Source organism: Tiliqua scincoides, chromosome 5, assembly GCF_035046505.1.
Source record: "Tiliqua scincoides isolate rTilSci1 chromosome 5, rTilSci1.hap2, whole genome shotgun sequence".
Classification (NCBI taxonomy): Eukaryota; Metazoa; Chordata; class Lepidosauria; order Squamata; family Scincidae; genus Tiliqua; species Tiliqua scincoides.
Genome location: NC_089825.1, coordinates 134,074,426 through 134,089,568, shown reverse-complemented (window position 1 = coordinate 134,089,568; position 15,143 = coordinate 134,074,426). Strand labels below are relative to the sequence as shown.

General features: G+C 46.0%; 2 protein-coding genes and 7 non-coding genes across 9 annotated transcripts; 3 read left to right on the top strand and 6 right to left on the bottom strand.

Annotated features, from left to right (window-relative positions):
* Positions 1 to 2,198: 2,198 nt before the first annotated feature.
* On the top strand, positions 2,199 to 2,270 carry TRNAM-CAU (transfer RNA methionine (anticodon CAU)). The gene has a single exon. It is a non-coding gene; the product is annotated as a tRNA-Met (tRNA).
* Positions 2,271 to 2,667: 397 nt separating this feature from the next.
* TRNAK-CUU (transfer RNA lysine (anticodon CUU)) lies at positions 2,668 to 2,740 on the bottom strand. Its single transcript has one exon. It is a non-coding gene; the product is annotated as a tRNA-Lys (tRNA).
* A 499-nt stretch (positions 2,741 to 3,239) lies between these two features.
* Positions 3,240 to 3,312, bottom strand: TRNAM-CAU (transfer RNA methionine (anticodon CAU)). The gene has a single exon. It is a non-coding gene; the product is annotated as a tRNA-Met (tRNA).
* Positions 3,313 to 5,199: 1,887 nt separating this feature from the next.
* LOC136651456 (histone H2A.J-like) lies at positions 5,200 to 5,589 on the bottom strand. Its single transcript, XM_066627854.1, has one exon. The coding sequence runs from the start codon at positions 5,587 to 5,589 to the stop codon at positions 5,200 to 5,202; it is 390 nt and encodes a 129-aa protein (XP_066483951.1).
* Positions 5,590 to 5,954: 365 nt separating this feature from the next.
* Positions 5,955 to 6,434, top strand: LOC136651590 (histone H2B 1/2/3/4/6-like). Its single transcript, XM_066628138.1, has one exon. It carries the CDS (start codon positions 5,975 to 5,977, stop codon positions 6,353 to 6,355), a length of 381 nt encoding a protein of 126 aa, XP_066484235.1. The 5' UTR covers positions 5,955 to 5,974; the 3' UTR covers positions 6,356 to 6,434.
* A 1,653-nt stretch (positions 6,435 to 8,087) lies between these two features.
* TRNAI-AAU (transfer RNA isoleucine (anticodon AAU)) lies at positions 8,088 to 8,161 on the bottom strand. The gene has a single exon. It is a non-coding gene; the product is annotated as a tRNA-Ile (tRNA).
* A 2,432-nt stretch (positions 8,162 to 10,593) lies between these two features.
* On the bottom strand, positions 10,594 to 10,676 carry TRNAL-CAG (transfer RNA leucine (anticodon CAG)). The gene has a single exon. It is a non-coding gene; the product is annotated as a tRNA-Leu (tRNA).
* A 229-nt stretch (positions 10,677 to 10,905) lies between these two features.
* TRNAK-UUU (transfer RNA lysine (anticodon UUU)) lies at positions 10,906 to 10,978 on the top strand. The gene has a single exon. It is a non-coding gene; the product is annotated as a tRNA-Lys (tRNA).
* A 1,026-nt stretch (positions 10,979 to 12,004) lies between these two features.
* Positions 12,005 to 12,076, bottom strand: TRNAM-CAU (transfer RNA methionine (anticodon CAU)). The gene has a single exon. It is a non-coding gene; the product is annotated as a tRNA-Met (tRNA).
* Between the last annotated feature and the right edge of the window lie 3,067 nt (positions 12,077 to 15,143).

Here is a 15,143-nt window from a genome sequence, read left to right as displayed (position 1 = left end):
AATGTGTTTGACAATTAAAATCAATCAGATACAATAAAAGTTGTGTTTGTGCTCATAATGTTCACATCACTTTCATCCAACTCTATGATCTTAATTCAGGGTTGTCAAACTTGTTTCATACAGTGGACCAAATGCATTCATGATGACTACTGAGGGTCAGAAGTGATGTCATTAAACAGGAAGTGATGTCATTAAGCAGATTATGACCAGACATACTTTTTTCTCATTTAGGAACTCATTAGCTACAAATGACAGAAGAGAAAATATGCAAATCTTGAACATATTTTCAAGATTTGGGCGAGTACAATTATCATATGGGCTGCCCTTTCAGCAGTCACTCAGCAGCTGAGAGCCCAAGGGCCAGGCCCCCAGACCTTATGTTTGACACCCCTCTCTTAGTTCATATGCCTTGGGTTGCTCTCACAAGCTGCCCCAACCTACTCAACTGGTTTATTCCTTCTGTGCATTTTCAACAAAAGACCGTAACTGAATCTTCAGAAACACCACAATCAGTACTGTATTCTGACAATTGCAGTGGGATGTTTGGGCTTCCATTATTTTTCACATGATAAAGTGTGACCAAATCTGGCAGCATCTGTTAGGGGCTGGTGGAGAAATGGAGAAACTGGATCTATATGTAGTCGCTGATGGTGAGGCGAGCATCTTTGATGCCAGGGGCTTGCTCACTAGCTGGTGGGCCTTATACTGCTGTGGTCACAGTACAAGGGCTGCCCTTCCTGAAGTGTACCCCCAATAAAAACAAACCAAGCAGCACCAATGACTTCCCCCCAAAAAGGACTGAATAACTATTTGGGCCTAATGGAACACAAATCATTAATCCAACTACTTTGTTATAGATCTACACTAAGTGACGATCCAGGGGAAATACTTTTAGGGTCAAACTAGAATATACAGTGACCCAGAATATACAATGTGCCTCTTTGATTGGCTTGTTCCCTTCTTTTTTCATAGCAGGAGATCAGAATAGGGTGACACCTTGGGGGCAATTCAGGATCTTATGGTTGCTATGCCGCCAATCTCTGCTACCCCCACATTATTCTAAGTCATTTCTTCTCAACGTTGCATATACACAACAGGGATAGAATGTGTACACGTGTGGGCTGGGCAGGGCCTCTGAGAGGAATTTTAGCAGGGGGTGCAAAATTTCTTTTGGGCCCCTTTCAAAGGGGGAGGAGTGAAACAGAACAGGGGAGGGTGGTGATGGTTGAGCAGAATAGGGGCAGGTAGGGGCAAAGAAGGGTGAGGGAAGGGCAGAGGCAGCTGGAAGAGTCTTTGGAGCCCAGGTCTACTCACCCATGTGGCATCAGTAGTATCCCCAGTCATGTAGTGTCCCCAGCATCCTGTACAGACATGTCTGAGTAGAGGGGAAAATATCAGATCCCAGGAAATTTCTGGGCCCCCTCCTTTGGCTCCTGAGCCCCCCTTTTGACCCTGGGCCTGGGTACAAATTACCCCCTTTACCCCCCTATCCTAGGGCCTGGGCAGAAATGGGTTCATTAATATCTTCCATTGAAAGTTAACATAAAATCAGTTAGAAGGCATTGCTCATTTTCTTGATGAGCAGAAGCCAAACTGGTGGTCCACCATGGCTTTTTGACTTCTTTGGGGTTTTCATATCACAGTCCTCAAATACATATGCAAATGTGTATAAAAAGTGTATGAAAATATTTTCCAAGAGGGTGGAAGCAGAGAAAAACTTAAGAATATACTGTATGGCAGTGTTTCTCAAACTGTGGGTTGGGACCCACTAGGTGGGTCACAAGCCAATTCCAGGTGAGTCCCCATTCATTTCAATATTTTATTTTTAAAATAGTAGACTTGATGCTACTATGGTATGTGACTGCATTTGGGGAAATGCCAAGATCTTTCAACTAATGTCACAGATGCTTTTAACTTTTAACAGGCTGTTGTGTATATGCTTTAACAATGATAAGCAATGGGACTTATTCCTGGGTAAGTGTGGATAGGATTGCAGCCAAGGACTGTTAAAAATTTTCCAGCTTGATGATGTCACCTCTGGTCATGACATTACTTCCAATGGGTCCTGACAGATTCTCCCACTAAAAAGTGGGTCCCAGTGCTAAAAGTTTGGGAACCACTGTTTGTAGTTTGTCAAGAGGGCAAGCATCACACCTTATTGTCATTATAAGAAGAGATGCCAGGTTCCCTTTGCAGCTAGCAGAGTGGCGCAGCGGAAGCGTGCTGGGCCCATAACCCAGAGGTCGATGGATCGAAACCATCCTCTGCTAAAATGACAAGAGTGTCATTTTTAAAAGGAATTCCTATACATTCAACTGCATTTTTTTTCTCCCATTGAATTCACAGCTCTCCTTGCTTGGCTCCAGCTTTATTTTCCTGATGCAGTTCGAATTACCTCTCTCTCTCTCTCTGCCAGTTTAACCCATTTCTGCCCAGCCCACCACTGCACACATTTGATTCTGTTGCGTATATACAACGTTGGGCAGAAATGGCTTAACAGAAGTCACCAAATCTCTTACCGTTTTACAAGGAGCCCATCTGTTGCAGAACAAAAATCAAGAACAGGAATGGACAAACTCCAGGCTCTGGAATGCAACGTTTTCTGCTGGTTTTATCAAATCTTGATTGCATTGCTTTCATCTGCAAAAGCAATAAACAAAATTCATACGCCCAACGTGGGGCTCGAACCCACGACCCTGAGATTAAGAGTCTCATGCTCTACCGACTGAGCTAGCCGGGCTACTACGCACTTAGGCGGCACTAGTAAATGACAGAGGAAAGAGGAGTTCTGCTCAACAAGTTTAATGCTTCAGAATTAAATCTATGCCTTTATTTCACAGCCTTCTTTAGTCTTAGAACCTTTCAGAAGATATTTGTGCATTGGAACGGTGCACACTACAGACAGAGGTTGACATTTCCCCCAAAGCACTCCTGTTAAAAGACAGTGCATAGGGGATCCAGGGTTGCTCTACTCTGCAAAACAGAGCACTGGGTCCCCCCCTAGCAAAAAGTCAACAGAATATTGTAGGAGATCCAGGGCTGCTCTGCCCTATCAAACAGATCTGTGGGTCCCCCCCTAGTAAAAAGCCAACAGAATGTTGTAGGGGATTTCAAGGCTGCTCTGTCCTGTCAAACAAATCTGTAGGTCCCCCGTCTCATAGCAAAAGACCAACAATATTGTAGGTCACTAAAAAAAAAAAAAAGGAAAACTCTCAGTTTCAGTGATTCAAAAATGAACATGCCCTCTCTGAGGCTCGAACTCAGGACCTTCAGATTATGAGACTGACGCGCTGCCTACTGCGCTAAGAAGGCACATGGTAACGTTTTCCTACTGCCACCAAAAGTACACAAGTTACATAGTTTTTAAGTAGTTTGGAACTAAAAATGTTATTCTCCCCACCCAGGAGCTGAACATTTGGGGACATTCAATAATTCCCCCTAGCTGAGGAGATGGAGCTTCACTGCCTCCCCATCGCATGTAGCCCTGTCTAGACTTCGCCTTTGATTGCTAATGCTTTTGAAAAATTGCTTGAAACCCTTCCATGTTGAGCTACTCAACAAATTCCCTCTTCTATAAATTGGTTAAAGGTATAAGCATTTTGTCCTCCATTGTAGCAGGTGTCACCATTCGGTCTCTGTTGGGTATATGCAACGTTGAGCAGATATGGCTTAAGGTGATCTGCTCTTTTTGTTGGGGGGGTGGGGGGCTACCTAGAGGCTTTTGGGGTGGCCAGCTCTCCAGGACTGCCCCAGAGTCTGCAGGAGTCGGCATCCATCATTCAGGGGACCACTGAAGGCAACCTAGGGATTTCCAAAATTACAGCGTCTTTCGAGAAGATGGTGATCATCACCATCATCTCCAGGATCAGCTTAATTAAGAGTTGGCAACCTTATTAGATGCTTCATATTTTTACTTGTCAAGACCACCAGGGGGAGGGTGTCACGGGGGGGGGTCTCTACCCAATTAGGGGAACCAGTTAATTCAATCTTAAAAGAAAAAGAAAAAAATCCCGCTTAAAACCGTGGCAATTATGAACAAGGCGGATCAAAATGCTTGACTTGGAACTGAATGGTCCACATCCTTTTTTCAAAACTCCCGCGCCTTGAGGGGTTGACCAATCACACCATCGCCTCGCCCTCCCTGCTCTAGAGTAGACTCTCATGGAACCTACGGTGGCGGGAAGATTTCTGCGGTAGTTTCAATGCGACTTTTTGGAAGGAGGAGTCCTACTCAGAGTAGTTTTCATGACCATCGCTGTTAAGAGTCTCCATTTTACAAATACCTACAGAATTCAACTCTTAAAACTCTTCCAACCAGTGGAATAGCTAGATAGGGTGCAAAGCACTAAGTTTTGCAGGGAGCCTCACCGCAGCGTGCAAGCGGCCTCTGCCCCTTGAACGCTGCGGTGAGGCTCCCAGCAAAACTTAGTGCTTTGCACTCCCCTGGCTACGCCACTGCTTTCAACTACTTGACTCTTGTTACTAGAGGCATTTCAATTTCAGGATGTATTCCTCCTGAGAGGAGCCCCTGTGAGCTTGCAATTTAGTAACTCATGGGAAAATGTATCCTTAAGAGTAACTTATGTTACTCTTGGGAATACATTAACCCAGGCATAGCATCAGATACCGTGTGTCTAGAGAGCAGACTGCTCTGAAAGGAAAAACACGAGACCCCAACTCTGGAAACTGACCATGAAACTGAATCTGCAAGAGGCAGATTCCCCTCAAGAACGTAAGAGTCCCCTGGATCAGGCCATAGGTTCATCTAGCTCACCTTCTTGCATCTCAGTGACCCACCAAGTTCTACAGGGAGCACACAAGTCACAACCTGCGCCCTCCCCTGCATCTGGCACTCTGAGGTAGCCCACTTTTAAAATCAGGAGTTTGGCATACACCTACCAAAGACTTGCAACCCGCGATGGACTTTTCCTACAGAGAATTGTCTAATCCCCTTTTTAAAAAGAATCTAGGTGTGATGCCATCACCGCTTCCTGTGGCAGGGAGTTCCACTGACCAACACGATGAACTTTCTTTTGTCTGCCCTAACTCTCCCAGCACTTCTCATGCCCCTTCTTAGCTCGAAAAAGCATAACCTCAGCTCTTTCTTAAGAGATTGTGGGTGGCTCTTAAAAGAGCCTTTGGTTGCGGGGGGGGGGGGCCTACAGGGAAAGCCTTGCTCAGTCCAGTGCGAGAAGGCGCCTATTTCCCTTTGGCTTTGTGGCTTTCAGTCTTCTTGGGCAGCAGCACAGCCTGGATGTTGGGCAGGACGCCTCCCTGGGCGATGGTGACCTTGCCCAGCAGCTTGTTCAGCTCCTCGTCGTTGCGGATGGCCAGCTGCAGGTGGCGGGGGATGATCCTGGTCTTCTTGTTGTCCCGGGCGGCGTTGCCAGCCAGCTCCAGGATCTCAGCAGTCAGGTACTCCAGCACTGCGGCCAGGTAGACAGGCGCTCCAGCTCCAACACGCTCAGCATAGTTGCCCTTGCGCAGCAGGCGGTGCACGCGACCCACGGGGAACTGCAAACCTGCCCGGGAAGAGCGAGTCTTAGCCTTAGCCCGCACCTTGCCCCCTTGCTTCCCACGACCAGACATATCAAAACCCCAACAACAACTTAAGCCTCAATAGACTGAACCTTTACCAGACTTTATATACTTTCAGCTGGCATTGCAGGCTCGTGCTCTGATTGGCTGGCCTGGGCACATCCAATAAGCGCGTGGATCCTGAGTCTGGCCAATGGCACAAAGGATTCTGAGGGTAGCCAATGGGAGATGGACTGGGGTCGCCCACATTGGCCAATGCCAACGAGCACGAAAATTCCGTCCCGCTCAAAAAGTGCCTTTGTGACGTCAGTGCGGGTCCCAGCCAATTGGGAGCTGCGCAGCGGTTGCACCAGGGCTGTATAAAAAAGAGAGCTCTGCCCCGCACCCGCATTAGAAGTTACTTTTCGTTCTGTGGTTTAAGTCTGAGGGTTGGAGCATGCCTGAGCCTACCAAGTCAGCCCCTGTTCCCAAGAAGGGGTCGAAGAAGGCCATCACCAAGACCCAGAAGAAGGGCGACAAGAAGCGCAAGAAGAGCAGGAAGGAAAGCTACTCCATCTACGTCTACAAGGTGCTCAAACAGGTGCACCCGGACACCGGCATCTCCTCCAAGGCCATGAGCATCATGAACTCCTTCGTCAACGACATCTTCGAGCGCATCGCCGCTGAGGCCTCCCGCCTGGCGCACTACAACAAGCGCTCCACCATCACCTCCAGGGAGATCCAGACCGCAGTGCGCCTCCTGCTGCCTGGGGAGCTGGCCAAGCACGCCGTGTCCGAGGGCACCAAGGCCGTCACCAAGTACACCAGCTCCAAGTAACTTCTCTGCTGGAAGAAACTCTTCATGCAAAGCCCAAAGGCTCTTTTCAGAGCCACCCACCTTCTCACTGAAAGAGCTGCCCTCATTACTAAGAATCAGTAAATATACAGAGGCTGCAATCCCATGCACACTTTCCTGGAAGTAAGTCTTATTGAACGCAATGGATCTTGCTTATGAGTAGATATGCATAGGATTGTGGTGTCAGTTACATGTGGATGGTATTACAAAGTGAAACAGCAGCTGTGTGCATTTCTGAGCTGCTGTAACCTACAATTAAACTGACCAAATATAACTGATTCAAGGGCAAAAAGTAAACTGGAATCAAAGTCCATCTCACCCTGTTTTCTAGTACAGTTGTTTTCAAACCACTGGTGTGCTATGAATAGTCTGCAGGTGTACTGTGGGAGTTTGGGGGAGGGTCGTTTATTTGTAGGGCCATTGGGAGATGTGAGCCCCCCACCAACAGCAAGGTGCACCTTGACAATTTTAATGCCTTGTCAGTGTGCTGTGTGATGGAAAAAGTTGACAATCACTGCTATAATACGATTAAATAGTTACATATGCAGCCTGCTTGGAGGTAGGCTGTGCAGCATGGCCTTTCCCAGTTTGAAGAGACACTTGGCCAACAGTCTGAGGCTAAGAGGCAAAGAAGGAAGGCCTATAGCCAGGGAGACACACCAGGGACAGACTGCACTTGCTCCCGGTATGGAAGGGATTGTCACTCCCAAATTGGCCTTTTCAGCCACACTAGACGCTGTTCCAGAACCACAATTCAGAGCGTGATACCAGAGTCTTTCGAGACTGAAGGTTGCCAACAACAAGATACATATGATTAAATAGATACATACATGATGAAGGCAACTGCTTTTTTGTCACCCTAGCTAATACCCTAGCTATTAAGTTACCCCTGAACATTGTCTCTATCATTAGCAGTAACAAAGATCCATTAAGTGGTCTAGCCCCTTTTTATGTTTAAAATCTCTCTCTTGGGAAACAGAGTTCCAAACTTTAATTGCATGTTTAGTAAAGAGTGTGTTCTTTTCTTTGACTGTCCCCCACTCTGTTTGAATGGAACTGTGTTCTAGTGGGGTGGGAAATGAAGGGGGGGGGAGAATTCATGATCTGAAAATAAGAGCTGATTAGAAAAGACCAGATGTTTAAAGACATTCTGCTCAGTCTGAAAACTTTTTTGACATTTTTAATTATTTTTGCAGAGCTGTAAAAGCACAGATGGGGTGAAAAAAAATGCATAAATAGAGGAAGAGGTCTGTGATCCCTCCAAAGAAATGCCTAGTGAGCTCTCTGTATAATGAAAACCTTATCAGCTTTTGCCTATTCATATAAGGCACATTTTGGGGGGTTAGTAGAAAAATAACCTTGCCCTCTCTGATGTTCGAACTCAGGATCTTCAGATTGAGACTGACATGCTGCCTACTACGTGCACTAAGAAGCCATATAAACTGTTTTCTCTTTTCTTAATGAAAAGACTAACTATGAAGTTAGTTTTCTATGTTGAGATGCCTTCTTTATATTTCCAAGCAACAGGTTTGGGTGTAGGAGCCTCTACCTATGCCCAAAATGATAGATGAAATTCATAAGAGTCTCTCTTGAGAATTGGGTGAGAAAGAATTGTGCACTGACATGCAAAGAGGGTTTATCAACTATAAGAAATGCCCAGGAGCCCAGAGAGGGCTGACATGTACATTGTAAGAAACTCTCCAAAAACTATTGCTGGCCCGTACGGGGATCGAACCCGCGACCTTGGCGTTATTAGCACCACGCTCTAACCAACTGAGCTAACCGGCCAGTTGCTATTCAGTTTGTTAAAATTGCTGCTGAACGCAAGATAGATAATCAGCAATTCTCTCAGTGAACTCTAGATGGCACTATAACAGCTTTAATGAAACAGAAGAGAGAAGTCCTCATCATTTGGTTCAGCTCTTATGGTGGACCAGGGTGGGTCAATGGTAGAAAATCATATAGACATTTTGTACATGACTAAGAATTTTCACAATAGGAGAAAAACATTTGGAGCTGCAGGGCTACTTGCCATCCTCTCTCTCTGTCTCTCTCAGCTGGGCAGCCTTGTTGTTTGCCCCCAAAAGGAAGAAAGTTAAGAACATAAGACAAGCCCCACTGGATCAAGCCAAAGACCCATCTAGTCCAGCTTCCTGGATCTCACAGTGGCCCACCAGTTCATGGTGGAAAGTGTGGGGATGGTGTGTTGCAGGCCCAGCCATGAGGCCAGTTGAGACAGATTGCACCAGCAGCAGATTGCAAGGAGTCCAAAGGGGTGGATGGGTGACTCAGGGTTCTCTTCTCCCCAAATCTCCCATTGCCTTCCTGCAGCCAGATGCTTACTCAAGCCTCCAGGATCCCCTTTCCCTCTAGAAGGTGATCATCACCCTGTTTTCCTTGCATCTCATGAAGTTTCCTTAAAACGGGAAATGTAGGTCTTCCACCTTTATTTACAGGGACACGATCCATTTAAATAAACCCTGGAGTCTTGCACTTCCGGGTTTGACAAAACTGTGTGAAAAGCACAGCAAGGAGATTTCTTTGCTTTTTCCCATACAGTACAGATGGCTGCCACAGGCATCGGTCTGGGGCAGCCCTCCAGGTCACACTGCCCCTGTGGAGGTCACCTGTAATTATGATGCCTCTGGGTTCAGAGTGCCAGCTGGAATGTGTGGGTGGTCCAGATGTGGCCTGCAGGCCATAAATTGGGAACACCTCCTATAAGGCAAGGAACTCACAACATCATGCTCACACAGAAAGGGAATCTGTGTGATTTGGCCATCTTTCCTCCAGGTATCACTCTGTTATTTTCAGAGGAAACGAGTCAAACAGGACTCCAAATGTCAGGTTTATATAAGGAGTCACCCACTGAATGAGATGGAATTAAGCCAGTGTAGTAGACTTCCAAAATAAATATTTTGAACTGGAAGGAAGTGAAGAGGCTGCTTCCCCTCCCATTTTTGTTCTTATGCTCTTATTTTATTCCCATAAGAACTCTGTGGGTCACTAAGTTTGAAAGATAGTCTAGCACAGGGGTGGGCAAACATTTTGACAGAAGGGCCACATCCTCTCTCAGACATTGTGTCAGGGACTGGGGGGGGGAGGAAAGAAAGAATTTAGATTTCATTTGAATAACTTTACATAAATGAATACATTAGAGATGGAACTTATATGAATGAATGAATTTTACTGAGTTTATTTATAATACACATGAGAACGATAATACAGGCATGTAGAACCACATGAGAACTGTGAACTGTTTGCCATACACCTCTTGCACAGTGAAAACATATAGACCAAGCCAGAAATACATAGAGACATAAGTTGTCCAGAGGCAAGGGGGTGGGGAGTAAAATAATGCCCAGGAAATGTAGATAACACATGGAGACTATAAAAGGCCTTGCTCTAACTCAACCTGCAGCTCATGTCTGGTGGTCATGACTGGCAGTCATGGGCCAGTGCGGGCTCCAATAGTCTGTGACAGGCCAGAGGTTCATTAGAGACTGGAGACTCCCTGAAGGCTGGATTGGGGGACCCCAAGGGCCACAAAGGCCCACGGGCCAGGGTTTGCCCACCTCTAGTCTAGCACAGCGTTTCTCAAATTGTGGGTTGGGACCCACTAGGTGGGTCGTGAGCCAATTTCAGGTGGGTCGTGTAGCACCTAGCTCAGCCACCATTGAAAATACAGAGATGAACATACAGGGTACAGAGCTCCTGGGCAGGGCAGGCTCCCAGCAGGAGAGAAGCCTTGAAAAGGTGGGAAGATGTGGCACTGGAAAGGGGGTGTTCTGCTTTGACAGAGCAGCTGGAATGTTTGAATTGGGAGCTATGCAAAATAACAGCATGAGTGTGCTGTGTAATGGGACTTTAGGCTGATTGAAGCTTAGGTTTGAAGCCTAAATTGAGGATGTCACTTCCAGCCATGACATCACTTCCAGGTTAATGACATCACTTTGGGAGCGTCCCGAAATGTACTTCTAAAAAGCGGGTTCTGGTGCTAAAAAGTTTGAGAACTACTGGTCTAGCAAGCTTCACACCTCAGCCAGGAATTGCCCCCCTTCCCCACCTCTACTTCTCTTAAGATGATCAGACAGTGACTTGAAAATGAAGACACGTGTTTCTTGGCAATGTTAACCTTACTCAACAGTTATACTGTACACAATATTTTAAATGAAGGAACATATTCAAAATATATTTGAGAAATGGTACAAAACAAGTCTTGTCAGGAGTGGGATTCGAACCCACGCCTCCAGAGGAGACTGCGACCTGAACGCAGCGCCTTAGACCGCTCGGCCATCCTGACACTCAAGCATTTTTTCCCCCACTCATATAGCAGCAACTACCCAACTATTTTAGTCCTAGCCTAAAGGTTATTTTATGCCATTCAGGAAGCACTTTTATAGCTGAGCGACAGTTGCAGAGCACAAAGAGAATTTGCCTTTGCTTCAAAACCAAAGAGAAGAAGCAGGAAGACCCAAAGAGAGGCTTGCAGCTCTGAACTACACTGGATCAAGTGAACATAGTTTGCAAGAGCCCGGATAGCTCAGTCGGTAGAGCATCAGACTTTTAATCTGAGGGTCCAGGGTTCAAGTCCCTGTTCGGGCGGTACTCTTTTGCTTCTAATTTCCAAGACCAGACAAGCTTTTAAAGTTGCCGGAAGTGTTTGCCCTCAAGTCCTGGTACCCTTTCAGCTGCATCCCAAATTATGCGAATCATATATGGAGCAGAATCAACTGCTTGGGGGGCACTGCTCTTCCGCTAGCTGCTCCCTAGAGATGCCTGGGCTGCTGCAATCCTATGCACACCTACCTGGGAGTAAGCCTCATCGAACACAATGGCACTGACTTCTGAGTAGGCGTGCATAGGATTGGGCTGTGTGCCATCGGTTTGGAAGAGCTGCAGACTTGGGCTGCAATCCTATCCTCACTTACCTGGGAGTAAGCCCATTGACTATTATGGGGTTTACTTCTGAGTAGATATTCATAGGGTTGGGCTCTTGGTCCTTATGCATCAGGGACAGAGAAGGCATTGCAAACCAAGGATGCACTGAAAAAAAGTGACTGCAGGATTCACAGGGGCTGGGCATGTTTTTCATGGCAGGGACAGAAAATGAGTAAGTGTTGGGTGGCTCTGTGTGTGTGTGTGTGTGTGTGTGTAATTGTAGTGGAAATACTTCAGTGGAAGTTCATCATCTGTATGGTTCATCATATAAGCGTATATATACATACGCACACTATACTATATATACACACTAATTATATTCACACACACACACGACACTACACACACACTATACTATATATCTATATATATATGCACACGCACACTATACTATAATTATATACACACAGACACACTGTACTATCTATCTATACATACATACATATATATACATACACATATATAGATAGTAGAGTGTGTCTGTGTGTATAATTAGTGTGTATATATATATATAATATAGTGTGTGTGCGCATATACGTATACAGATATAGATATATGCAAAATTTGGGGTACAATTTAGAGGGTTCAAGGACTTGAGGGAAAATACTTAAGGTAACATATATATACACACACACACATATAAATTTTCTTCCCTCTAATCAACTTCATGTCAGTCAAGAAAAATGAAACTAGCAGAGGATGGTTTCGATCCATCGACCTCTGGGTTATGGGCCCAGCACGCTTCCGCTGCGCCACTCTGCTTCTTGGTTTAATGAGGTGCATTCCATGTCCAAATACCGAACGATGTCAGGGTTTGCATGGACTGCGTACATCATGCTAGACAGGAACCAGGCAATCTTCCGGCTCAGGAGGCAAGGATTTGGAAAGGACTTTGCCTAAGCCCCGAGGAACCTCCAATCTATTCGATATACCGTTTCTGAGATATAAGGTAGTGGTCAACTTTATTCTAACAATACCTGATTCGCAGCCCAATCCTATCCACACTTTCCTGGGAGTAAGCCGCATTGACTCTAATGGGACTTACTTCTGAGTAGACATGCATAGGATTGGGCAACTTGGCTGCAATCTTATGCACACTTTCCTGGGAGTAACCCCCACTGAACTCAATGGGACTTACTTCTGAGTAGACATGCATAGGCGTGGGCTCTTAGAGGAAGAACAGAAGTGATGTTTCAGAGGTTCAGAAGAGAGAGATGCTCTGCCTTTCACTGAGGGCAGTGTTTCCCAAAATGTAGGTCGAGAGCCAATTTCAGGTGGGTCCCCACTCATTTCAATATTTTATTTTTAATAGATTAGACTTGATGCTACCGCGGTCAGTGACCGTATTTGGTTCAACCCCATGAAGGACCTCCTCCTGTACCAGACCATACAGAATAAATTGCAAAATCATGCATACAGCCTAAATTCAGAGGCATCATTAGGGTTGCTGTCACTCCTATTAACTTTATTTATTTATTTATTTATTTATTTATTTATTTATTTATTTGAATCTATAACAGTACGTGTCACCCAACAAATCAGTAGCCAACAAAAGAAACCAGTGGCCAACTTGATGACACTCACACAGCTGAATAAGAGTTTTAGTGTTAGCTCTGATCCATGGAAATGAGAGCTGCCTCATCCTAACATTTGGTTCCCTGCTGTATCATAACACTTCATTGGCTTTTGGAACAATCAGTCTCATTGGTCAGTTTTGGGTTAAGCCATTTCTGCTCAATGTTGCAGATATGCAACAGGGATTAAAGGTGTATACCTGAAGGCTGGGCAGAAATAGCTTAAAGCAATCCTCTTTTTCTAACATAAGGCAGTTGTGTTTTCCTTTTCTGGATATTTGGTCATAATATTTGATAGAATACAGGTATTTCCACACGGTTTGTTTCATTGTATTCTGCATTAAATTCCACATCAAATAGCATATAAGATGATGGTATTAGTCAAAAATACTGAGAATTTCACATTTTTGGCCAGTAGTGGGGTCACACAACCCTAAGTGTGTCATGGTGCAGTCTGCACCCCCTGCACCCCCCCCAGCGATGCCACTGTTCCTGTGGGCGTTATCACAGAAACATAGAGTTCTGCCTGTGGAATGGAACTTCTCTGCTCCCCCGTTGCAGTCCCTTATTTACTGACTCATGCCTCTCCCCCAAAGGTTAAGGGACCCCTGGAGCAGTGTGGGCTGGGGTATCTGGGGTATGGTGGAGACTGTTGTAGCTGATGCATGTGACAGAAGTCTTTGTACACTGAGGGACCCCCCCCCCCCCCGTTGCTTGTATGAACAGAAGCAGCTTCTGGCCAGGACCCCCCTGGTCACCATAATTCCATATGTGCTAGGCCTGATCTAAACATGCAGTAATAGGAGATGATAGAATATCAGTGCAGTGCAGAATGGCCTCTACCACTGTAGGCTTGGCAGGTGTAGGGGCAATCACATTTTGTAAGGCTCTTCTTCAGGAAACACTCCCTGTAAGCAGAAAATGAGCACAGAAGGCCAAGCTTGGTTTAGAACTTCTCTGCCCAATGGGTTAATTACCTATTTGCAAGTTAGATTTTACTGGGGGGGAGGGGCTCATTTAAGAGAGGGATCTCTCATCTGAAGTTAGTCCACTTTACCATCTCAGCTCCTCCCCTCTGTAGGGTATGAAGCCCTGGTCTGAACTGCTGGCTTTCAAACTGTGCCTGGGTAACTTCAGAGGTTCCTCAATGAGAAGAGCATCGCTGAAGACCAAATTCTCCAAAGGACACTTTAAATCCACCCCAGCTGATCTTCCCCTCCATGGGCAGAGCTGTATGAAGTGCATACCTGGGACATTATCTTGGTGGCATTGGCAACTCAGCCAAGCCCTAGTAGAAGCCTGATCATCACCACTCCATGCAAGCCGAACAAGTATTGCAAATTCCTTGGAATGCACAGGGGGTTTCCCCACAGCTAAAGTTCCTGGGGGGAGGAGGGGAGGAATGGTGTTTCCTCTTTTTCTAGACATGAAACTGAGACTGGGCCACTGGACATGTGCAAAGCTCCATTGCTAGGGCCGAACTGCCAGGCTTCTTCATTATACTCACTGATGGACTACATCTCCTACAAATCCACCCTTGGAGTGGCGCAATATGGGGAACATGGGGAACTCCTCACATCTCTCTGAGCGAAAACAGACGACCGCAGGATTGCTATTTTAAGACATTCCTGGGCTCATTGCAGCCCAAAGCTCCTGGAACTTTTGGTGTCTGTTATGGGCGGATGCGGGAAGTGGCAAAGAGGGTCTATAGCTCTGTGCGAGAGCACATACTTTGCACATCAGAAGTCTCAAGTTCAACCCTGGCACCTCCAGGTAGATTGGCGGAAGCCCTGAAGCTGCTTCTAGTACTAGCCTGAATCGACAGATGGTCTGACTCAGCGTAAAGGTGGCTTCATGTTTTCTGTTAGTCACCTGAGGCTAGATTGGCTGGGGTGGTGGGGTATAAATCTGTTAGTGAATGACAGTTGTTTGAAGCAATTGTGCAAAACTTGTGATCCATCAAACTAAATACAGTTCATCACTCCTGTGTAGTGGCTTGCTAAAGATTCAATGCATCTCCTCTTTCTGCTGCCTTCCTGGAACTGAACCAAAATGGAGGACACAGTTTAGCCCACCACGATGACTGACTCATGATTGGAGCATAACTGAATCTATGGGCTCCTGCCAAGCAGCGACACTAAGCATCCCACTGCTCAACTGTAGTTCCAGAGGATTGTGGCATTCCTAAGCCTTGCTGTAAAGCTTACAAGGCAATCCTATCCTCACTTACCTGGGAGTAAGCCCCTTTGACACCA